At 38.5% G+C, this 25,703-nt stretch overlaps 1 protein-coding gene across 1 annotated transcript in view; it reads left to right on the top strand.

The window, feature by feature from the left end:
* The window catches only part of DOK6 (docking protein 6), a 236,443-nt gene that overhangs the window by 96,005 nt on the left and 114,735 nt on the right, over positions 1–25,703 (top strand). The window contains exon 3 of the mRNA XM_057414770.1: positions 10,898–11,012. Coding sequence (XP_057270753.1) covers positions 10,898–11,012 — 115 coding nt within the window. The remainder of the gene's footprint in view (positions 1–10,897; positions 11,013–25,703) is intronic.

Here is a 25,703-nt window from a genome sequence, read left to right as displayed (position 1 = left end):
TAAATACCCACACATGTACAGGCATGTGCTGAGTTTAGTTTAATTTTAAATTTTCTTTCTACATCTGGTATTTTTGCATCTAGTTTGTGCATCTTTTTTAAGGAGCATCAAGAACTTCATAGGCAATCTGGTGCTCTTAATACTTCCTTCAGAATTTCTAAAATGCCTCTAATATATATGTTTATATTTCAGAATAGCATCAAAATACAAGTTTTGGCATTGTTGAATTGAGATGGGGATTATTTTTTAAAGACACTGAGGCATATTTACACTCTGTAAAAATCAATGGGGGTGAAGTTTTTTTGTGGTGGGTTTATATTTATCATTTTAATCCTTTCTAAAAACAAAACAAAATTAAGCTAGTGGATATGTCAGTGGTTGCGCTTTTATATGTACGGTCATGGGCTTGTACCACTTGCTGTTGTCCACAGGCAGCAATGGGGCAGAGCACCCAACTGAGTCCTCTGCTTGTGTGTAGTTTCCTCACCTTTGGCAGCAAGCAAGAGCCAGAAACAGTGAGGGCAAAAATGATGATGATGATGTCCCTTCTCCTTTCCTGGCTAAAGTAATTTCTCTTTTTCTGAATAGCATTCAGAAATGCCCAGCATCAGAGAGGTCCTTAAAACCTGGATCATGAGATGCCTCTCAACCATGATTTTTTTTCTCCCATGATTGGTAAAAGGGAAGTTAAGCCAGCCTTTCCCACTTAAATTTGACCCAAAGCTTCCCCATGGTATCAAGGTTGGGCTGAAGGGTGCTACAGCCTGAGCTGAAAGCTTTCACAGTTTGAAAGGGATAAGAAGGGAAGTTAAACCTAGTGTTCAGCCACTGGCATAATGTACAGTATACATACAGCCAAAATAATTTATGTGCATTGAAAGCCTATGGTTACTTGTATCCTTTAGCACTCCTGACCGTTTGTCAATGCAGTGAGGGATTGCTTAGTTAGGGTTATACCTCGCAGTTTAATGGGAAGAATTACATGCCTATCTCCTACTGCATTTAGCAAAGTTATATTTTGTAAGCATGACTTCGCTTGTAATTTGTTTTGAAATGTAGTCTGTGTTAATAAACACTTTTTTTTTGACTGACCTTATCCAACAAGATAACTTTGGGAATTATTGCAAGTTAGCCAATTTAAGTAAACCAAGAGGAAAATTTAAAGGCATTTTTTGACAAGTACATTTCTCCTTTTCTTTTCATTCAAAGACCAATAACATATTCCTTTTAATTAAACAATACCTTTGAGCAGAAACTACGAAAGATCTGGAAATAGTCATGTACTTTGAGAATGTTACAAGTGAAAACTTTTAAAAATGAAAACAGTTTCTAACTGTCCAATATATTTTAGTAGCCTCATAAGGCTATTAAAACTCATCTAATGATCTAATTCATTTACAGGTTCATTCTGAAGCATTGTCTTATTGCTGTACTTGGATAATTAGACTACAGTAATGAAATGCCCCATTTTGTTTCACAGTGTTACTGTTTGCATACCTAGTAACTCTATCAGGAAGTTTGATATTGAAAGTATCTTAATTCTAGCTGAAACTTGGAAACATAATTGGGAAACTTACTTTATTTCAGTTGTGAATCATCTTCCCTCTCTGCCTTCTCTCTAGCGTGGTGTTATTTTTCAAGTGTGAACCTGAGTTTCAAATTAGAGCGTTCTTTTAACGTTAAGGCATTAGTTATTTAAATTTTTTGTCAACACTCACTTTTACAGAAGGTGTTTTTTTCCCCCCTGTATTTTAATGTTATACTAACACAGTAGTCTGGTATTCAGCTTGCACATCAAAATGAAAGGTCAGATTAGAAAATATATTTCAAAGATTCTTTAGGACAGTAAGGAAATGAGATTGGGGGAGGACTGTGATTTTTGTATTATGAATTACTCTATAAAAATACCCTTTGAAGTATAAAGGCATTTCTTTCTCAGTATGTATTTGAAAATCCTAATTAAAATGTTTGAAAAGGGAAGAGATCCATATACACATGAACAGATCAGATTCGAACTATTCCTTTAAAACACCAGGCTAACAGCCAAAACCAGAATGATCCCAGTAGGCTATTTGATATTATGGATTAGGCAGCAGTTCAATCCTGGCAGTATCACAGCATCACAGTCTGAGAGGAAGTAAAGTAACTTGGCTTGGCAAAACTCCTACTTCTTTGCCTATTAAAGGTAGCTGGTATTACTTAATATGCTTGTTCTGCCCTGCTAATTTTAATTTACAAACACTGTGAAACAATATAGCATTTAAAAAAGCATAACAAAAGGTAGTGAAGTAAATTTGGTTTCCATCCTTGATTTTTTTAGATTTCATTGAGACAAAGTAAAGAGTTTGTAACTGCTTATGTGGTAAGTGCTCATTAAAAAGTGGAAATTAAAAGATGTTATTTTATTTTATGTTCAGTTTAAATCTGTATTCTCCAAAAATGCTGAAAAATTGAAACATTTTCATGTTTACCTTTTTTTTTTTTTTTTAATCTCAGTTTTATCTGGGGGAAAGAAGATACTTTTCAATATCCCTCTACTATCAGACCTATGGGTATTTTTTCATATCAGACTTCACTTTCTTGCCCTGACATCACTGCTTTATATGTAGTCCGAATGACTTTTAATACATAAATTCATTCTGTCACCTGTTTTAGGACAGGTAAAATTATTTGTGCTGTTATAGGTGTAGTTTTCATTTAGTGCTTACAGGAATGAACATTTACTTGGTAGCAGTTTCTTAAACACTTATTCTTCTGAAATAGCAGCTGGAGAACTGCCCCAGAGGCATAATGTGGAAGTTGATACGCCACTTCTTGGCAAAATTCCTGGAGAGTGTTGTTACCATAACAACTCATCTTCCAAGGATAAATCTGCATGCAGAGATGGGAAAAACTCTTCTGTTTTCTTTGTGAATTGGTTTTGCTTTTATATGTTCTTTCACTTTTCTGATCTTGAGATTTCTCTTCTTCCTTATTATGTTCTTCTTGTAATATTGTGTTTTAAATTTTGCTATTCTTTCATGAAATAAGTATGTTTTTTTTCTTCTGCCTCTCAGAACATTTTCACCTTGTCTTATTTTTCTGTCATTTGCATCCCTAGTCACAGAATGAATAAAAGAACGGTTAGGGTTGGAAAGGATCTTAAGATCATGAAGTTCCAAACCCCTGCCATGGACAAGGACACTTCACTCTAGACCATCTCCCAACGCTCTGTCCAACCTGGCCTTGAACACAGTCAGAGATTGAGCATTTACCACTTCTTTGGGCAACCTGTTCCAGTGCTTCACCACCCTCACAGTAAAGAACTTCTTCCTTATATCTGACCTGAACTTCCCCTTTTTAAGTTTAAAACCATTACCCCTTTTCCTATCACTATAGTCCCTGATGAAGAGTCCCTCTCCAGCTCCTCCCTCTTGTTGATTGCCATGTGTGTTGTTATGCAGAATATGCTGAAGTCAGGAAAACGTATTTCAATTTAAATAGTCTGAATGCCTCATCTCATATCGTTTTTCCCAAACCTATAAAGGTTCTAATAGCCTTACAGATCTGTTAGCATCACTTTCCTAGATTCACAGGTTAATTCATATGTTAATTGACCTCAAGAAGTATCTTGTCCAACTCCTGCTCACAGTAGAGCCAGCTCTGAGGTCAGACATGGCTGTGCAACTTTATCCCAAGAGTTCAGTCTCTGAAACCTCCAGGGGCAGAGACTGCATCACGTCTCTGGGTGGCCTGTCCCACTGCTGGGCTTGCTTCTCCTATGCAACCTGAACGTCTCGTTTCTCGGTTTATGCCTGTTGTCACTCTTCCTTTCACCAGGCACAGCTGTGAAGAGCCTGTCTCTCTCCTTGATAACCTCCCTGCAGGCAAGGGGAGGGCAAGGGCTGCTGTTAGGTGCCCTCAAAGTGCTCCCTGCTGCAGGCTGGAGCAGCCACCGTCCCTCAACCTCTCCCCACAGGGTAGGTGGTCCAGCTTTGGCAGTCCTGGGGCCCTCTGCTGAATTTGCTCTGGTTTATTGGTTGTGCTGGGGTCCCAAAACTGGACATAGTATTGTAGGTATGATCTAGTGAGTGCTGGACAAAGAAGAAAACCCACTTCCCATGATTTACCATCAGTGCTTCTGTTGATGTAGCCATTTCCCCAGTACCAAAGGTCTATGTTTTTCAGGCAGCATGCTGCCTTTTTTTTACGAGCCAAAATCCCATTCAGCTCTGATTGAAGCTGTACCAAAGCTTGTACTCTGTGGTAATTGGATTTAGCCATGTAAAAAGAGCTGCCGTTAACTGCAGATACCACGGCTGAAAACTGAGCTGAAGGGAGAGGTTTTGTTTCTTCGAGGTCCTCCTCTCTGTACTCCTTTCATCTGCAATGTACCAGCATCTCATTTTCTCCTTTTCCAGCAGCATTCAGCCAGCATATTGATGCCTCCTTTGCCCTTTTCTTGCTATGATAGTTAGCATAGCTCTTGCTTCTTATATCCCTCTCTTATCAGAAACATCCATGATGTTTCTGGTTTGAGGTAGTTCTCTGCTGTCTGGGCATCACTCACTAGAGTTCCTGCTCCTCGCCACTGTGTTGGCTTTTGCTGTTACATTACTGCTTGCGTGGTATTACACAACAGATGGTAGTATGTGGGCCATTATTAAGTAATAAGATGATGAGCAATTACATTCTGTAGCACTCTTCTCCTTTTTATTTTTGCTAGATAGAAATTAAATGACAGGAAGATAGTGCTCAATTCAAAACAGAAATCCATTTATGCAAATTCAGACCTTTTCCTCTGCCCAAGCAATTTCCAGGACTCTGCACAGTTGAGATAACTTCAGTAGATGGAACCACAGAATCATTTGCCTCACAGTTTCATATGGGAGGCATGCGTTTGGAACAATTCAGGCAGGATAGAACTCAGAATGGAGCACTTGAGATTTTATGTATAGTTTCTGTGGGGTTTTATCTTTTTCGGACCTCCTTTCCTGTGTACTGTGGAGTTATATTTTTGTAGTGATAACAGACGTAATATGTGATTTAGAAGATTTTTTTCTTATAACTGTGGAAGAGTTATCCAATCATTTTAAACTTACAGTTTGAGCACCAGAGCCCTAGATGTGTTATATACATATAGTATTTACATGCCCACGTTACCCGGAAGTGGCCAGTGCAGATCCTAGATGTTCAGCTCCCTGATTAGAACAGATTTATAGTACAGTAAGCAAATAAATGTCTGGTGTATGTCAGTGATGAAGCATGATGTACACAAGAGAAAATGCATACTGAATTGTCCCTAAAATTCTTAAACTACTAAAAATGCTAAATGTAGTTCCAAAGTAATTAGAAAAATGACTAATTACATTGACTGTTAAGAAGCAAGATCCCAGTCAATCTGAGCCTTTATGTAAGTTAAGTGTGCTTTATAATTTCATAGCGTTTCACATCTGAGAATGTAATCACAGAATCACAGAATAGTTAGGGTTGGAAAGGACATTAAGGTCATCTAGTTCCAAACCCCAGCCATGGGCAGGGACACATCACACCAAACCATGTCACCCCAGGCTCTGTCCAGCCTGGCCTTGAACACCACCACGGATGGAGCATTCACAGCTTCCTTGGGCAACCCATTCCAGTGCCTCACCACCCTTACAGGAAATAACTTCTTCCTTATATCCAGTCTAAACTTCCCCTGTTTAAGTTTTAACTCGTTACCCCTTGTCCTATCACTATAGTACCTAGTGAAGAGTCCCTCCTCAGCATCCCTATAGCCCCCTTCCGATACTGGAAGGCTGCTGTGAGGTCTCCACACAGCCTTCTCTTCTCCAGGCTCAACAGCCCAAACTTTGTCAGCCTATCTTCATACAGGAGGTGCTCCAGTCCCCCGATCATCCTCATGACCCTCCTCTGGACTTGTTCCAACAGTTCCGTGTCCTTTTTATGTTGAGGACACCAGAACTGCACACAATACTCCAGGTAAGGTCTCACAAGAGCAGAGTGGAGGGGCAGGATCACCTCCTTCAACCTGCTGGTCACCCTCCTTTTGATGCAGCCCAGGATACAGTTGGCTTTCTGGGCTGTGAGTGCACACTGCTGACTCACGTTCATTTTCTCATCAACCAACACCTCCAAGTCCTTCTCCGCAGGGCTGCTTTGAATCTCTTTTCCGCCCATCCTGTAGCTGTGTCTGGGATTGCTCTGACCCAGGTGTAGGACCTTGTACTTGTCATGGTTAAACTTCATGAGGTTGGCATCAGCCCACCTCACAAGCGTGTCAAGGTCTCTCTGGATGGCATTCCTTCCCTCCAGTGTATCAACCGAACCACACAGCTTGGTGTCATCGGCAAACTTGCTGAGGGCACACTCAATCCCACTGTCCATGTCAGCATCAAAGATGTTGAACAAGACTGATCTCAACACAGATCCCTGAGGGACACCATTCGTTACTGGTCTCCAGCTGGACATTGAACCATTGACCACAACTCTTTGCATGCGGCCATCCAGCCAGTTCTTTATCCACCAGGTGGTCCATCTATCAATTTGATGTCTCTCCGATTTAGAGACAAGGATGTCATGCGGGACAGTGTCCAGTGTCCTGCACAAGTCCAGGTAGATGACTTCAACTTCTCTTCCCCTGTCCATCAGTTCCGTAGCCCCATCATAGAAGGCCACCAAATTGGTCAGGCAGGATTTCCCCTTAACGAAGCCATGCTGGCTGTCACCAACCACGTTGTTGTAATAGTTAAGAATGCCAAAAAGAAAAGCAAAAACCAACAAAAATTCCCAAACATTTTAAAGGGTAAGTATCTTAAATTGTGTTGACAGTGACTATTTTGTCATATAAAATATTTTGCTACCATAATGAAAATGTTGTCCTGCAATTATTTCCTGAAGTTTACCAATGTACCAAGTGAACTTTGAATAAGAAGGCTATAGATTGCTGTAATATGTGTTAGAGACTCCCAGACAAAAAAATGTGGGTGTTTTTCCTATGTGAAAATAAGTTCTTAACATGGAGGATTTGTTATAGCCAGTGTGGGAGAGTTCTGAAATGTCTAGGGCTACAGCATTTTTGGAGAGACCGGAAGTTTGTTACTAGCAATCTATCATCTGATATCTTCTGGCTAGCCAGAGGTGACTATCCAGTTCAAAGGCTGGGTTTACAGTTTGGAGGTTTTATTTTCCTTATAACAATCCTGAATAAATTCTTTGATCATCAGCCTATCTCTGTGCATCTTGCTTGGATTTAGTGTATTTGCTACCGGCCACCGCAGACTACCTTATGTTAGTAATTTTTTTGCACTAAAGCTCTGTTAACTGTTCATTCCTTCAGAAGAGTCCTTTCCAGCTTTTTCTCTTGCTCTTAAGGTTGATGCATAGCTCTATGTTGTATTTATTTGTTTTCTTTTGAAAGAAATGTTGAAACTTTTTAAAAATAGTCATAGAGAAGCAGACAGCTTTTCTTTCCTTTCTTTTTCTTTTTTATAAATGGTTGATCCACTCAAATATGTCTAGACAGAACTTAGAAGATGTTGATGATTATTTGTTTTATTATTTCTGTATAAAATTAACTTAAAACAAGTAGACACTCCTAAAGTGATGCTCCTTTTAGATGAGATGTTATACCAACACAAAACAAATTAGAGTTTTATGCTTATCTGCAGACCAAGATTAGGAAAAACAATGAGGATGAGAGGAAGTGCATTGCATTACTTGAAGTGCTGTTTGGATGGTTCTTAAGTGCTCTGAAGCAGCAGCATCAGAAAACTAACTATAGGGTCTTTTCTATTTTAGTCATTGTTTGATATGCCTTTGTAAAGAAGTTTTGGATTTTGGTGAACAATCTGAGACTCACCCCCAAAAACTGTGTGCAGATCAAGTGCATTTCTTTTCAGCTGTGCTGATGTGAAACCTTTGTGGGGATCCAAATTCCTACCTGTGAGAGGAACCAAGTTCCAGAAACCATCACTGATGGGTAGCCTTGAGACTCAGGTGCCTACTCTAGTTTAATTTTGCAGGAATGAGATGCTGCCTTTACCAGTTCTACCTTGTAGCCCTTCAGAGTCATGTCCTTTCATCAAATATTAACCAGAAGTAAAGGCGTTGGATGTTTCTGATATAGCTATGTAACCCCCAACCTCCCCAAGAAAGAAGGAAGCTGTTAGATGTGGAAAAAGGTGGAATCAACGAAGCTTGGCAAAGGAAAGTTTGTTACATATAAGTAGTTATTCTACGTATATTCTTCAATTAGTGTTCAACTATTTGTTATTCTATAAACAATTAAAATTATGTTGGGGACTGATACAGAAAAAGAAAAATCAAGAAACCAAGTAGAAGAAAAAAAAAAAAAAAAGCAAGGAAACGTGTATGTGGGCTGCTGAGTGATGGACATATGAGGCAGGAATTATTGATGAGGAGTAGGAGAACTGAGAAACGGACCAGGCACTAAAAGTCCCTAACGTGTACCATGCTAAGCACCATATGGACTACTGCACTAAATGGTAGCACCAATATCTAGTAGATAAAAAAATAAATATCTAAGTTAACATTCTAGTGTTTTAGTGAAAATTTTTAAACTGCATAATATTAGTTTAACACAAAAGGATCTCAAAGGTGGGTGTCAGGAGGATGGTGCCAGACTCTACTTAGTACTGTCCAGAGACAGGACAAGGAGTAGTGGCCATAAACTTAAACACACAAGGTTTCAACATGTGAAAGAACTTTACATTGAGAGTAGCAGAGCACTGGAACAGGCTGCCCAGGGAGATTGTTGAGTTTCCCTCTCTGGAGACATTCAAAATCCACCTGAATGAGTTCCTGTGTAAGCTACTCTAGGTGGCCCTGCCTTGGCCACCTTGGGGTTGGATTGCCTTGGGGTTAGACGAGATGGTCTCCAGAGGTACCCTCTAACCCTAACAATTCTGAGATTCTGTGATCTATTTACCCTACTGGAAGAAATCATAAAGAATAAGGGTAGGCAAGAAATCTGTTTGCAAGATTACTCACTGAACAGGTATTTTATTTGTTGTGAAATTAATTTTGTTCTAGAAGGATACAAATACAGGGAAATAAGAAAACCGATTTTCAAAGTTTTTGTTGGGTTGGGTTGGTTTTAATAGTACCAAAGTTTTAGACAAAGTATAATCCCACGATGGGAATATTTCCTTCTTTTTTTGTAGGAAGTCTAGGTAAGACTCTTGCATGTATTAAATTAAATTTTTCCAGTTGCAAATTCTCTAGATAGTTCCAGACTTTATGTTGTTGTGAAGAACAGCAATATTTTCACTAACTACACTATTTTGTCAACAAGTCTGTTATGATAGCACAGGGAGCAAATTTTGGTATAAGATTCATTGCTTAAAAAAGTAGTTTTGTCTAATGCACTACTCATAAAAAAGGGGCTTCTTTTTTGATACATTTTAAATTTGATTGGTGTTTAAAACCTTCTTGAGGTTTGCAAAGAGATGGGCAAAATTGTGTCGAAGGAGTTACAACTTTTGTAGGTTTTGGGTTTTTTTTTTGTCTTTTCAGTAGCTTTGACACTTTTTTTCCCCTTTAAAAAGGATTATTTATTTATTAAAAACAACAATAACAAATTAAACCACACTTTTAAAAATCACTGAGAAAAAACAGTCTGGTTGCCAAGGCAAAGTTCGTTTTTCCTTCATACAAAATAATATAAACTCTCAGGTGTTTATTCATTAATTGCAAATGTTCAGCAAGTAGAGAAATGACTCATGCTTCATCAGCATCAAACCCAGATTTTGGAATTTGATTAACTTCAGTTCACTATATCAGTGGGAAGATGGACTTTCATGGTATCATTACTGTTGCCTCTTTCTGGTCTGATTCTGAAGGGAAACATACTGTACAGTTTCAAAAGAGAAACATGAAAGAAAATATTCATATCTCTATTTGATATTAAAAATTAGATAAACAGTAGAAATACTGAGGGGCTTATTTGTTAGTTGGTCCCTCTCATTTTTACTGTCAACTAAAATTTCTGAGATGTTAACTGGTGGAATTTTTTTTTTTCTGTCAACCTGTTGACTTGCCCAACAGGTAAAACTAAAACTACTTCAGCTTGGAAAGGGTTTGATGTACATGGGCCAGCAATATGCTCTTCCCACAAAGGAAGCTAGTGGTATCCTGGGCTGTATTAGGAGAAGTGTTGCCAGCACGTCAAGGGAGGTGATCCATCTCTAGTCAGCACTCGTGAGGCCACACCTTGCAGTGCTGGGTTCAGCACTGGGCTCCCCAGTACAAGAGGCAGATGGACATACTGGAAAGAGTGCAGTGAAGGGTCACAAAGATGATGAGGTGACTGGAGGATCTTTCCTGTGAGGAAAAGTTGAGTGCTGAGACTGTTAAGCCTGCAGATGAGAAGGTTTATTCACTGTATACTCATTATTGAGTGTATTCTCTATATCTGAGCAGTTTAGAAAAGACAGAGACAGGCTCTTTTCGGTGGTGCATAGTGACAGAATCAGACGCAACCTTACAAATGTAGTGATACTAATTGGCATAATTAAGTTACTTCCCTTAACCAATAAAACACCAATGTTCCTATATTAGGTAACTTATTTGATGCAGATTCTGAAACTGATCAAAGTTGTACAAATAAATAATTGAAAAATATATTACAGAATAATCACAAACCTGTCTAAATGTCATTGTAATAACTATGTCTCCAAGTAGAACTTTATTAGAGAAGTAGATCTTTCACTTTTTAATATGTTACATTTGACAGAAGGTTCTGCAGCTTCAGACTCTGCCTGTTTATGTTTTTTTTATAAATTAAAAGGCATGTTACCTGGGGGGAGGGAGATTATAGTAAAAATTGAGTAGTTGTGTTAATGTTTTTATTTGTACTATTTATGTGTTGGCCTTAAATGCTTTTCTTCATTTTAAGGTAACCGAGCTGCACAATATCAAAAACATAACTAGACTGCCTCGAGAGACAAAGAAGCATGCAGTGGCAATTATCTTTCATGATGAGACGTCAAAGACATTTGCGTGTGAGTCAGGTAAGCAATTAGTACCACATTTCTAGCTTGAAGAAATAAAGTTGCAGATCAAAGTTTTCCTCGGATGAATTAACTTAAAACACCAGATAGAAATATTTACCTTAAGAGAATCTGTTGTAAACAAGAACTTCAGAGTTTGAGGTTTAGTTTTGGGGGGGTTGGGAGGGTTGGTTTGTTGTTTTGTTTTTTTTTTAGTATACTTTGGGAGGTGTTGGGGGTGTTACAGAGCTCTTTCTTCCATTAGTTATCTTTGACTGCATGCAGATGGTCTAAAGACTGGAGATTTTCAGCTGAACTTGTAAAACTGAGTAAAAAATACCTATGAGATGTTATTAAGTCAATCTGTGAAACATTCTTTTTTGTTTTGTTTTGTTTTTTACAAAGTTTTGCTATAGGCACTTACTAAGCTAATAATTACCATGCCTTTGCAAATAAGAGGCAAATACCAGCTAAAACCTCAGGATATCGTAAAGTGGAATGTCAAGCAGTCTGTGGTTTGAACAGCTACAGGGTATAATGAGTGAAGTTGAGAACAAGGCTTGGTCATCATGATATATAATGACAGGTAGTTACATGTGAGTCATTGGACACTGCACTATTAAATTACACTGTTTTCTGATTGAAATTGCAGTTGTACATGTATGTGTCCTAGGGTATTTTTTATCAGATTTTTTTTTTTTTTTAAAGAATGAGAATTTTTTTTAATGATAAAGTTTCTGTTTGTTTAGTGACATATTTGAAACTGTGCATTTTTAAATGATACATTAATATTATCATATAAACATTGCACGGTGTGCAGTCTAAGTCAAATCCAGTGAAACAAAATTCAAGAAATGTGGAGGAGGTAAGTTGAAAGTGAGTAAGATGATACATTATGTGAGTTTTGTATCAAGAATTGCAAATTTTCATATGTACATGAAAGTACAGATTTGCAAAGATTCGTTTGTTTATTAATTTCAAAACACATAGAAATGTCTAGCTTTCTAGGATCAGTTTAATAGGTTATTAGATAAATAGTTCACATTAAAGATTTTAATTTATAACTAGTAGAATTAATAATGACTCAATAATACGGTTAATAATCAAGTAAAACCATTTAAATAATATTTCAACAGCACTGAAATCGGTTCTATGGAAACTTTTCCATTTGCCCATGTATGCATTCCCCTTGATCTTTAATGAAAAGGTATTATTCCTTCCCTGGAATTACTATAGTGCAGGCATATTTGAAAAGAGTGACAGCAAATCATAACTTCAGGATTCTTTCACCAAAGGGGCAAGCCTAAGAAAGCTCAGCATGTCTGGCCCACTCATCCTTTCTTACTGTAACAAATGTGATGCAACTCCTTAACCCCCAGTTGTGTACACAAGACCTTAAGGTGCTAACAAGATGACAATATGAGATGCCCTGCCTTAAGGCTATGTTCTGTGCAAAGGTGTGTTTTGAGTCAATGGAGCCTTGGGTAAAGTGATGAGCCAGTGGAAAGCTCGTGTGCTTTTTCAGGCTGGAGAAGAAACAACTTCAGAAGATCTTATTGCTCCTTACAACTACCTGATCTGAGAATACAGAGAAGATGGAGCTATAAAAGTGTGAGATATCTTGGTCTTTCTGAAAGACAACATATCTTAGCTGTGGGTATAGTGAAGTTTCAATCAGTTTGCCTTTCTTCAGGCCTTCTGTCTATCTAAACAGTATAAACCGTGTCATCTTCACCAGATGAGACAGATACACTGCTTTGTTTCATTAAGATCAGACTCTCTTGAACTCCAAATCTTTTTTGTGTTCTGAAGATACGGTCTAAAAAAAATCAACTTCATTTGCAGCTCATTTCCACAACTGAGTTCCGTCTTCCCACATGGAACTATCACCATTTTTACTGCCGCTGAAATGTGCCAAGTACTTTGCTTTCCTATTTGAAACTTTAATAAGTTTAAGGAATATTTAGAGAGCTGCTTGTTACTTAAAAATAGTTTCTTCTCAGATCTCAAAAAAGAAAAAAGTCTTAGTGGCATTGTTTTCTATTGGACAATGCCTAGATTTTAACAGCCTTATGGTGTACACACAATGAGGCTTATTTTGGCAAATCAGGCCACTTCTTTGAATAACACAGTAATACCTTTAGTCATTTAATACCCTTTCTTCCATATGGCTTCAGTGGAAAAAAAACAAAAACAACTCAACGCTCAAGTCGTTTTGACTCAATCAAAAATCTTCTTCCAGAATCATAGCTGCTTGACATTCTTGAAATATTTAGGAGCCCAAAGTTTCATAAGATAAATATTTTTCCACCATGGAGTCACTAAATATACAGGAGCAGATAGTTTGTTTTCTGTCATCTTGACCTACCAGAAGCAGATGGAAGGACAGTAACACTGTACCCATTGCAAAAGGTCTTTTGAGTAGAATCAATAACTTCTTGAAACGAAGGAAGTAATGCTCAAAGCTGAATTGGTTTTATATGGGGACTGAACAATGCAAGGTAGGGGTTTTTGGCATAAAAAGGAATGAAATATTTTAAAACAACCATATCATGTTGTGTTTGGTAGTATGAGCTGATATTTTTTTCACTGTGCAGTCTAAAAGTCCATATGATGAAAAGTAGCACATTTTTCTGGTACTTAGCTTTCTTAATTATGGAATTAAGCACAGAAAAATGCTATCCTGTTTTAAAATAGGTCTCTAAAGATATAGAATGCTTTGGTCCTCCCCAGAAAGCCTGAGAGCTGTGATACGAGCCCACTGGGTGTGCTGGCTGGGAGCCTGTTTTTTTCCTAAGCTCTTGCAGCTTCTAGGCCCTCAGTTTACTTACTGTCTTCAAGGCAAATACTGACAAGTCTGGGCTCTGGATGGGCTGTAGCCCTCATATTACTGTTAGGGTTTCAGAAAGTTAGTCATCTGAGGAGCATCTCATTTTCTGTTGTCATCATTTGCTAATGAAAACATTCTGTAGAAAATAAGAAAGAAAACCAAGCAAAAATCCTCCATATGCTTTTGTTATCATCTGGCTGTTCCCAGCACTACTACCAGTGCTCCTGGCATTTGAAGAGTGTTCAGTTCTGAAGCTCTGCAGAAATAGTTTGAAGAGCAAGCCACTCTCAGATATTACGGTTCCCTGAATGAAAGCATGGGATAACAAGTCTTTAAGAAGAAACATCCCTCTTGAGGGAGAGAAGGAAGCTGCTTGCTGTCTCTGCATCTCTTTCTGACACCTTTTCTAGTGGGCAGAGACTCGTGACTTTTGTGATTAGCAAGCAACTGTTTTAAATTGTCTCAGTTACTATCAGAATTGTTTCAATGGAAGTAAGCTAATGAGAAGTCATGACTGACTAAATAACATGAAAAATAGCCTGTAAATCAGTGAACTAAAGACAGACTCTAAAGAGTGGGAATTCTCCTCCAGATGATGGGAAATTGCTGCCACCTTAGCAAGAAACATGCTAAGGTCGCAGTTTCCTGAAACCTGAAAATCATGTGAAAGTTACTGCCATTAAGGGAATTTAACATTTATTTTTTGTTTAGTCAATAATCATCAAAATCTCAGTTGCTTTAGAAACAGGGAAATGCAGAACTCTTGGGTTGTTAACATGCTGACACTTGAGACAAACTTAAATGTTGCCAAATGTATAAGCCGGTCAAGTGGAAGGATAGAATGCTGTGGAGAAAAATTAACCAGTTTGAGGAAATTGAGCATATTTACTCTAGCATAATAAAGGTTAAAAAGATAATTGTGTTGTCTTTTGAATGCATCGAGGAGAAAAAAGAAAAACAAAGTAAGTTTTTAAGGAACAAATGCAGAACATATGCGCCGTATCAGTCTGTGATGCTATGGCCACTCAAATAGGAGGAGCAACATAGACTTATAAATTAGAGGAAAATTTCTAGGGGTTAAAGCAGTGAGGCCCAACACAGTCTCACAGAAATCCTTCCCATGTGGGATTTTCTTCTGCACTCTACAGCATATTATCAAGCAAAAGGAGAAATTCTTTTAACTCTGGATGCTAACTACTGGTTTGAGGTGTCTTTCCCTAACAGCTTTTACAAAAAAAAGTTGTTGGGATGCATTTTGTTTGTTTGTTGTTGTTTTGTTTTTTTTTTGGGGGGGAGGGGAGCTGATCAGGTAACTATCCTGTTATTGTATAGATATGCTCAGACACTTGTATCTACAGAGAAGTTCTTCTCTGCAAACCTCATGTCTGTAATGTGGCAGTAACCCAAGTGTCTGGACTGAGACAGAGATTCTGAAATGTCCTGTAAACTCTCTCTGAAGTTGTAGATGTGATGCAGTGAGAAATTATGGCTGTGCAGGACCAGCAAGAAAATAAAACTCGTGGACATGAATACTGGTTAAAGCTAGAAGGTTATGGCGCTATTACAGAAGTTACTGGCATGATAAGGATTGTGCCTGAATAATAGCTAGCTTTGAAGGAATGAAGTTTCTGGATTGCACTAGGTCAGTGACAGACCATATGGGAGCATTATTTTTCCTTTAGCGATAGCAGCAAAATACTAAGTGATACAATTCCCTCGCTCTTTTAGGCTCAGTGGACCCACCTGCTCACATTTGTGTAAACTTTATTTTGATTTTTAAATGACAGAAGGTGAGGAAAATTGATGATCTTGTAAAACTAGTAATAAATGAAAGATACAGTTGCAAATACCATGGATTCAGAGACAATAGAAATTAGGATTGAAATGTGATTTCAGTGATTTGAGTATAGAATGAGATGTAATATGAGAAAAAGGGGCAAAATCTCAAAGAAATCTTAAAACTATAGCTGTGAAACAATTGCAGATGTCCTCCAAGATATTGATATTTGGCTTCTCTTAGGTAGAATGCCCCCATTCTGTATAGAAGTAAATGGATTGAAGGAGTTTGTTTCTTTCCAGTCATGAATGAACTAAAGTTCTAGAGCCACTGCAAACAAGAAAGAAATTGTTTTTAAGGGGTTGTACTTTGGCATTCCCTTAAAACTTCCACTATTCAAGTCCTGGGGAAAATAGAATTGGATTATTGCAAAAAGTCAATCACTTACCTTATTTGAAGCTTCTTTTTAGAATTACACTATATTGATATAGTTTAACTGATATTAATGTTATTGTGGTTGTTTTGGCTCAATCCACCATTTCGTTTTCTTTAACGTCTTGTTACCGCAATGGTTATCTTGATAAAACTCTTTTACACATCTATAACATAACAAGTCTTTTCCTTCTACATCATATGCTTTCAACTTTTTCTGAGTGCAGTCAATCTGTAATGAGTAAATCTTGTAATACCTCTACAAGAACAAGTTTTCAGGTGGCAATGTTTTCAGCAACATGGAGTTTTTAAGTGTTGGGCATGTTTTTCCTTTTAAAACTGTTTTCACCATTTGTTGATGTTGCTTTCTTTTAAAAAAAAAGTCTTTGCTGCTATCATTTGAAATGGCACAAATTCATTTCATTTTTATACTGAAAAAGCTTTTGGGCTATTGCCAAATTACTACTGGTTATGAGCTGAGCTTTTTCTCCTTGATAGTTTTCACAGGCTAAAATATTCTATGCTTGAAAAGTTTGACAGATGTCAGTGTAATAATGCAATTCCTATCACTATGACAGCTAAGAAGCCTGGAGGTTTTGGATTAAAATTGCAGTGAAACAGTAAGGCTTTGAGATGAAGCATCAGTGATCACACCGGCTGTTATTACTAACAATACAAATGGCTACATAAGCTTTAAAACCAACCAGATTAAAGTTCCCATTTTCACTATTAATTTTGTGAGTTTAAAGCTTCCAGGATCATGGTGGTGGAAGTGAGTAACAGCTTCCCACATACGCTTTTGGTACTGGAAAAAGGAGTACAAAGTTCACCTTTTGCATGCAGAAAAATAATCCTATACAGTTGAAAATTATTCTGAAAGGTGATATATTTCTCTGTTAAAGTGCAGGGATTGTTACATGAAAATTTTGACTCTGCCTTTTCTACTTTCTCTTCGTGATTATACACTGAAGGGGCCTTCTCTCTAAATGGATTCTTGCATTCTCCCTTTTTGATCGTAATATTTGAAAACAATATCCACTTTAAGGGCAAAGTTCAGCCTGAGTCATGGCTATAAATGTCATATTCTGAGATTAATATTTAGAATATATATTCTTTTGTTCTGGACAAATAATTCCCTTTTTATTAATAATGAATTTTATTTCCTAGTTTTGTCATGTTACCCTAAAATATGCATCTTTATCCTGACTAACATTTAGAATCTAGAAATATTTGTATTTTTGCTCTCATTTCTTGTTATGGTTGCCTTTCTATTGGTCCTCATTTTTCTGTGGTGATGTCTGAACTACATTGTTACAATTTTCTGACACACATTGGTAATATGGATAACTAGTAAATGGAAGGAATGCAGAAAAAATTGCCCCATTTCAGGACATAGCCATTGATGACACAGGTACTACACTATTGCTTACTATTCTTTTTAGCCACTTTTAGGTTGTTAATTGAATGCAAACTTAGTTCTAAAATTAATTAGCATTTAAAAGGAAATCTTTTGGGAAGATAAGCTCATATGGGTTTTTAGTAGAATTGCTGGCTGCTAAATTAAAAGTGGCAGACACACAAAATAGTTATCATTCCTTCAACATTTCTTCCATGCAGGTTCCTACAAATCGAGAATGTAGGAGCATTCCAGTTTGTAGGGACCTGCATGGTTTTGGCAAATGGGAGACAGCAAGGAAACAAGGTCAGCTTCCAGCCTAGCAGAATCATGTACAGGTGCTATGTCAAAATGAGTAGGAAAGCTGTAAGATTTCTCAGTGAGAAAATTGGAAAAGGTAAAATTGTGCAGTAACTGCAATATGGGAAACCCTAAATTTAAGTCTTTGAAGGTTAAAACATTTGGGAGCTGATTTTTTTTCTGATTTCTGATCTAGCTAGATGCTTGTATTCTGTGGCCAGACCTTGGCATTCATCAGAGAAATTGTACAGTTGGTTTTCCATACATCGCAAGAATAGATGAACTATATTATGAATCAGGAGTAAATCCACACCTTCTTCTTCCTGAAAAAACCTGCTCATTCAAGTTGCTGCATATTTTATATAATGTACAATCTAAAATCTCTCCAGGATTTTTTTCTTAATGCATTCTTATATGCAGGAATTATGTTATGTAGCAATACATGGGGTTTAAAATGGTGAAGTTTGCAAGCAAATTTAATGTTCTAATTTTAAAAGTACCTTTTAAAAACCTATGTTAATAAACACCCTGGTGTTTGCAGAATGGGTCATTCTAAGTATTGTTCATTGTGTATGTCCTGGGTTCAGCAGTAGCAGTCATTTTTCTCCTCCTTGGTAGCTGGTGCAGTGCAGTGTTTTGACTTTCAGCTCGGGAACAGAGCTGATAACAAGGATGTTTTGGTTTGGCCAAGGACTTTGTGAGCCTCATGCTCTGCCAGGGAGGAGGGGAAGCCGGGAGGAAGCAGAGACAGGACACCTGACCCAAACTGACCAAAGAGGTATTCCATACCACAGCACGTCATGCCCAGGATGTAACTGGGAGTGAGCCGGAAGGGCTGGTAGACTGAGGGGTTGGAGGAGGTATCGGTCGGTGCTTGGTCGGGCCTGGGGGGTGAGTTATCGGTTGGCTGGTGGTGAGGTGTTGTATTCTCTTCCCTTGTTATTTCCTTTATCATTATTATCATTGGTGGTAGCAGTAGTGATTTGTGTTATACCTTAGTTACTGGACTGTTCTTATCTCAACCCGTGGGAGTTGCATTCTTTTCGACTCTCCTCTCCGTCCCTCTGGTAGTAGGGGGAGGGAAAGAAGCGGGGGGAGTGAGTGAACGAGTTACCTGACTGGGTTTAAACCACGACAGTGTACTAAGCAAAGTAAGTTCTTACTTGCTTTCAAAAATATAAAAGGCTTTGGGATTTTTTTCAAGACTTTGTAACATTGTCAGTAGAATTAAGGTTGTTTTTTCCACATGCTGTTCAGGTTCTTAGGCTCTCGAGATCAGAGGAAATGGTTGTGGGTAAAACACACTCTGGTCAGATCTATCGTTATCTCAACCCTTCATGCCCCATGTTGGGTGGCAAAAAGAACTGTTGTGGTATAAGCCCAGTTGGCAAATCAGCCACGCAGCTGCTTGCTCACCCTCCCCCGCCCCCCCACCCCCCCACCCCCGCCTTCCCCCTGCTCTTCCCTACTCCCAGAGGGATGGGGAGGAGAATCAAAAGAATGTAACTCCCATGGGTTTAGATAAGAACAGTCCAGTAACTAAGGTATAACACAAATCACTACTGCTACCACCAATAATAATAATGATAAGGGGAATAACAAGGGAAGAGAATACAGCCACTCACCACCTGGCAACTGATACCCAGCCCAACTTGAGCAGCAACCTACCCCTTCTGGGTAACTGCCCCCTGCTTATACAGTGGGCATGTCGCGCTGTGGTATGGAATACCTCTTTGGTTAGTTTGGGTCAGGTGTCCTGTCTCTGCTTCCTCCCGCCTTCCTCTCCTCCCTGGCAGAGCATGAGACTCAGAAAGTCCTTGGTCAGAGTAAACATTACTGAGCAGCAACTGAAACCATCAGTGTTATCACTGCTGTTCCCAGGCTGAAAGTCAAAACCACAGCACTGCACCAGCTACTAAGAATGAGAAAAATGACTGCTATTGCTGAACCCAGGACAGTATATTCTGACCCCCATCAACATCAATGTCATCAACATCACCATCAACTTCAACCGCACTTGATGCTGAAGTCTTGGATTCTTCAGCAGCCTGCTGGGCAGACAGGCAGAGAGATGGTAAATTTCTGACTGTGCATTTAGGCCTTGATGGATCTTCATTTAGTCAGAAAAGCTCCACCCAGTTCTAGGAATAACACACTTGGGAACAAAAAATCCCTTAAAACTGTGCCAAAATGTTAGCACCATGTTAAGCTGTTTGACCTGCAGAGGGTTGTGGTTTTTATTGCTTCATGAAGGGGAAATTCAATGATTTTTGTTGTTGTCTTTGTTGTTGTTATGTTTTCATGCCTAGATGCAGCCAGTCTTGGCTGTGAGCCAGCTCTACTCTGTAAATGGCTCAGCTTCATGTTAGGAAGGCATCATGTCTCTGCAAATTTCTCATGTGTCTCATCTGGTTTTCAGTAGAGTCAAAATAGAAACGTGATCACCTGTTTTTACCAGTAAGCATGATGTAGACCTGTGGGGAGGCAGGCCATGTTCAATGACAATATTCAGACTGTTTTGTTAGGTAAAAGAAATCTGCACTTCCTCTATTTCCAACATTCATATCTAGGACACAGATCATGTAGTTGTAGTGGGTTGACCTTGGCTGCCAGGTGCCCACCAAGCTGCGCTCTTACTCCCCCTCCTCAGCGGGACAGGGGGAGAAGATAGGATGAAAAGCTCATGGGTCAAGATAAAGACAGGGCGACTGCTCATATATTACTGAAACAGGCAAAACAGACCTTACTTTGGATAACTAAGATAGTGAAAAATAAAAACAAAACTGAAAACACTTTCCATCTACCCCTTTTTTCTTTCCAGGCTCAACTTCATTCCTACCTCTTCCCCTGAGCAGTGCAGAGGGATGGGGAATGGGAAATGGGGGTTGTGGACAGTTTGTAACATTTTCCCTCTGCTGCTCCTTCTTCCTCATGCTTCAGTGTAGGGTCTCTCTCACTGTATACAGTCCTTCATGAACTTCTCCAATGTGGATCCTTCTCCTGAGCTGCTCAAGAACTGCTCCGCTGTGGGCCCTTTCCATGGGTTGGAGTCCTTCAGGAATAGACTGCTCCAGTGTGAGAAACCTGCAGGGTCACAAGTCCTGCCAGCAAACTGATCCAGCATGTGCTCCACTCCAAGTGCTGCAGCTGCTGCCAGAAGCCTGCTCCTACATGGGCTCTTCATATGCTGCAGGCACCTTCAGGGCATGTCCACCTGCTGGGTAGTGGTGTCCTCCTTGGGCTGCAGGTGGGTATCTGCTCCACCGTGGACCTCCATGGGCTGCAGGGATATAGCCTGCCTCACCATGGGCTGCACCATGGGCTGCAGGGGAATCTTTGCTCTGGTGCCTGAAGCACCACCCCTCTGCCCCTTTTCTTCACTGACCTTGATGTCTGCAGGGCTGTTTCTTTCACATTTTTTCCTCTCTCCTCTGTATCACACAGTGGTGTGTAGCATTATACCTTAGATTTTTATTCACAAAAGTGCTTTCAGCATTGTTGATGGGCTCAGCTTTGACCAGCAGCAGGTCTGTCCTGGAGCTGGCTGAAATTGGCTCTGTTCAATAATGGTCCAGCTTCTGGCGTTTTCTCACAGAAACCACCTGTGCAGCATCCCTTCACTACTTAAACCTTTCTATGTAAACCAAATACATAAATAAAGAAATATTGATGCATCAAAGAAATGTTAGCAAATAAGCAAGTTTAAGATAATCCAATACAACTGTTTATCACTTATTTTTGTCTCTTTAATTTTTTTCTTTTTTATTATTGGGACTACTAGTATTAAGGCTCTTGGGTTTTAAGCACATCTATTTAATTTTATTATCACTTATTCAAAACACTAATCCTTTCAGTCTGCTCTTCTGGAAACTACCAGGGTGTTACTGACTCAGTATTGATATGCCAATAGAGAACTACATAGCTGATGAACTTCTAGGTTGTTTCCTTTTCTTCATTGTTTTTTCCCACTTAAAAACTTTCTGTAAAACTAATAGAAGATACAATTACTTAAGTCATACCTATTGTGTTTGGGCATATTTCTACTTCCTTTACCTTTGCGACCAATGTAATACCCCGTCTGCTCTCCACAAGTTTGCTAACATTGGAGTGGCTTCTGCTGAAATTCGTCTGAAATGTAGGTCAGATCTCCTGGGATTTGTGATTATGTATCACCCTACAAAATTACATTACTTTGTCAGTTCGTGACCTCTCCTGAGAATGGCATACATTTAGTGACAGCACAAAAATCGTGACATTAATTTATATATTGAATTTGGAATATTGACAGATGATGTATGGCTGGTTGAGCCTAGAGAGAGTTCAGTGAATAACATGATAAGTTAGTGCTCCAAACCTGAAACACCTAGTTTATTTTTCATTCTCTGTCACTGTTCAGCGTGCATTACATTTGGCTACTTAGAGTATATATGGCATATGGATCTCTTAGCAGGTTAACTGTTTCAAGCCATTTAAAACATCTTTCTCACTGAATGAAGACAAGCTGAGAAAAATAAATAGCATGCGTAAATGAGCACAGAAAGCTTTTTTGTGCTACAAATGTGTGCTTAAGTATGTATTCAGCATGTGATATTCTACTTCATGTGCAGTCTAGGCATAAAAACATGTGCACATTAGAAGACACAAACAAACAAAACCCCAAAGATAAACATTTGGTATTCATTATCCATCTTCCTTATGTTTTGGGAGATTGGTAGAAATCAGCTGCCAGTATGAATGTTCCTATCAGCATTAACCCAGCCAGCGGGCTTTTGAACAATCAGAATGGCAGCAGCAGTCAGGGTGGTTGGTAAAGCTTGTACATTAGCACCTCATTGCTAGCTAACAGTCAGAACTAAAGCAATTTTAAGACTGAGGAGTGTGGGACTACTGCAGGCATATAGGATAGGCAAAGACTATCTTCTATGACTTCTGACCACATGCTTTTGAGAGATTTTTTAGTCATCGCAGTTTCTGTATCTTTAAAGTTACTTAATGCATTGTCACAGCCCATTGGGGTTTTATAATCTTTTTGGCAATATTTCATGGGAAAACTTACTGAACTATGGTTTAACTTTTAGAACATAAGTAAATAAATTTTAGGTAGAAATCACTTTAAATGCCAGTAATTCAGATTGTTCACTTTTCCTGTGTATCTGAAAAGACTACCACATGTATAATTTATGTCCTCCAAATAAAAGTAGAAAATGTGCTCTCTTCAGAAAAGTACAAGAAGCTTTCCAGGAAGTAATTATGGCCTCATAACCCCTGAGAGCAGCGCTCAAAACAGTCTCTTCCCTGAAGAAGTATCCAGTCCTTTCATGAATATTATACAGTACCACATTTGTGTTTTGAAATAGCAACTTTTTTTAATGGTAGTAATGCAGTAGGCCTTAGCAGCAGTCTTATCGAGACCGTATTTTCTGAGAGTAGTCTAGCATTACTGAGACTGATCTCTGTTTTTTGAGATTTAACTAAAATAGTTCATTAATCTCCAAAATCAGGGTTCCAGTTACAAACATGCAACAGCTTCTTTTATATAAGTCCCAGTTTTCAGGTAGACATGCAAATGAATCACAAGTACACCAATTACCTCAGAGATTTCTGTTTTAAATAGTGTATTCCCAGACAGGTGAGATTCCCCTTTTTACAGTAATTGATGATGCTGGAATGAAGTTCTAAGCAAGGCAGCATTAAATCTCTCAAAGATAAGACTTGGCCTTTTCTCTGGTAAATGAAGAATAATGTTTTCCTGAATTAATTTTACTGTATGAGTAGTTCCTCTGTCAGTTTGGGATGTTCAGCCGTAAATTCTCTGGAGATCTTACACTAAGTCTTTCTTTTTACTGTTTATTTCAAATAAGGAAATTCAGTCTAAGACCAAGAAGTGAACTGTGCTTCCAACATCCAAAGAAGCTTAATTAAAAAAAAAAAAAAAAAGCTTTATCAGTCACAGTCAGTGCTCTTCTTAATGTAGTTTTAAAAGTAGTGTGGTTTTAAAAAATGGCCCAAACTATGCTTCTCTTCTTCAAATCAGTATGACATTGATTGCAATTGAGTCTTTTCTATATGAAGATTGCACTGAAACAGGAAAATGTGAGCATCTTTTCTGTCACTGCAGCTCAGGTATATTCATACAATGTTTTCATAACCTGTACAGAGAGATGAACCTTTTAGTTCAAAAAAAGCTTTCCTTTTCCAGTTTCTCCCCTAAGCATGCTGCTTTTAAAGTTTTGGTTTAAGAAATTCCAACTGCTTCTAAACTAAGCTCCTAAATCTGTTTTACAAGGTAATCTGAGATTAAAAAATGAAGTTAATAAATGCGAAAAAATGATAAAGAGCAGCTTTTCACTGAAAGTTGCATTTTTGGTTTTACATGTCATATACTTAAATCTATTTTTCAATTTTAATTGATTTTGAAACTTGTAAAATAGTGTATTAATGTGCAAATTATTATTATTTTTTTAAATATTAAAGGCAAGTAAGATTTTAATGATGACAAATATATTACTTTTCTCCCTTCTGCTGAAACATCTACCATTGGTATAAAAATTGTATATAAAAATATCATAGAATCATAAAACAGTTTGATTTGGAAGGGTTCTTAAAGATCATCTAGTTCCAACCCCTGCCATGGGCAGACACGATCCACTAGACCAGGTTGCTCAAGCCCCATCCAAACTGGCCTTGAACACTACCAGGAATGGGGCAGCCACAACTTCTCAAGGCAACCTGTGCCACTGCCCCACCACCCTCACAGTAAAGAACTTCTTCCTGATATCTAGTCTAAATCTTCCCTCTGTCCGTTTAAAGCCATTCCCTCTTGTCCTTTCATTATAGGCCCTTGTATAAAAGTCTGTCTCTAAATTTCTTGTAGGTCCCCTTTTGGTATTGGAAGACTTGTTATAAGGTCTTCCCGGAGCCTTCTCTTCTCCAGGCTGAACAAAGCCACTCATAGCCTCTTTCCATAGCAGAGGTGCTCCAGCCCTTGGATCATCTTTATGGCCCTTCTCTGGACTGACTCCAACAGTTCCATGTCCCACTTGTGTTGGGGACCCCAGAGCTGAACACAGTACTCCAGGTGGGGTCTCACAAGAGCAGAGTAGAGGAGGAGAATCACCTCCCTCGACCTGGTGGTCATGCTTCTTCTGATGCAGCCCAGGATACGGTTGGCTTTCTGGGCTGAGAGCACACGCTGCCGGCTCATGTTTTGCTTTTTGTCAACCAACACCCCAAAGTCCTCCTTAGGACTGCTCTCAAGCCAGTCAAATACAGAAAATTTATATTTTTATTTGGGAACTTTTTTTCATTTTTGCTTTAGATCCAGTTTTTAAAAATTTGTAAATGTTCCAGAAAGCAGAATAAACACCATATTAGGTTTAAATTTTGCAGGTGTTTGGTGGATAAAACTTGCAGTGCTGTTTGACAGATCTTGATGACAGCCTAGGGTGACAGTTCATGACATTCTTTCAAACAAGGTTTGAATTGCTTCATATTGGATACATTTTTTTTCCTTAATTCATATTGACCAATCTGAGTTTGACCAATCACGCATTTCAGTTCTTCTGCATGCCGTGGTGAAGACAGAATCAACAATTCTGTTCACAAAAGTAATGTAAATACTTCCAAACTTTATAAATGCTTTTCTTGTAACAATGCATTCATATAGTGTCCTGGAATGTGTTAGGGGCATAGGCCTCATATTTAGTAAATATGTATGATGTACTAGTCTACTGATATCTTCTGATGATTTGAGCTTTACTTTGAAGTGAAAGCTGCATATTAATTAGAATTATGAGGAGCCTTGGTCTGTTTCTAAATGACAGAAATCTAGATCCATTTACTTTCTGGAAAGCTGTACATTTTGAAAATGTAGGAAATTTCTTAGTTTTTCCATGTTTGTGTCTGTATCCGGACTTAATTATCCAATGCATTTTTTGAAAATTGCAGCAACATAAAGTTATTAGCAACTCTTATGAG

The sequence above is a fragment of the Pezoporus wallicus genome, unplaced genomic scaffold (genome assembly GCF_028554395.1).
Source record: "Pezoporus wallicus isolate ANWC-B61680 ecotype Strahan unplaced genomic scaffold, APGP_CSIRO_Pwel_v1 contig_2, whole genome shotgun sequence".
Lineage (NCBI taxonomy): Eukaryota > Metazoa > Chordata > Aves > Psittaciformes > Psittacidae > Pezoporus > Pezoporus wallicus.
The sequence above is the reverse complement of the archived record's forward strand: the minus strand, read 5'-3'. Positions and strand labels throughout refer to the sequence as shown.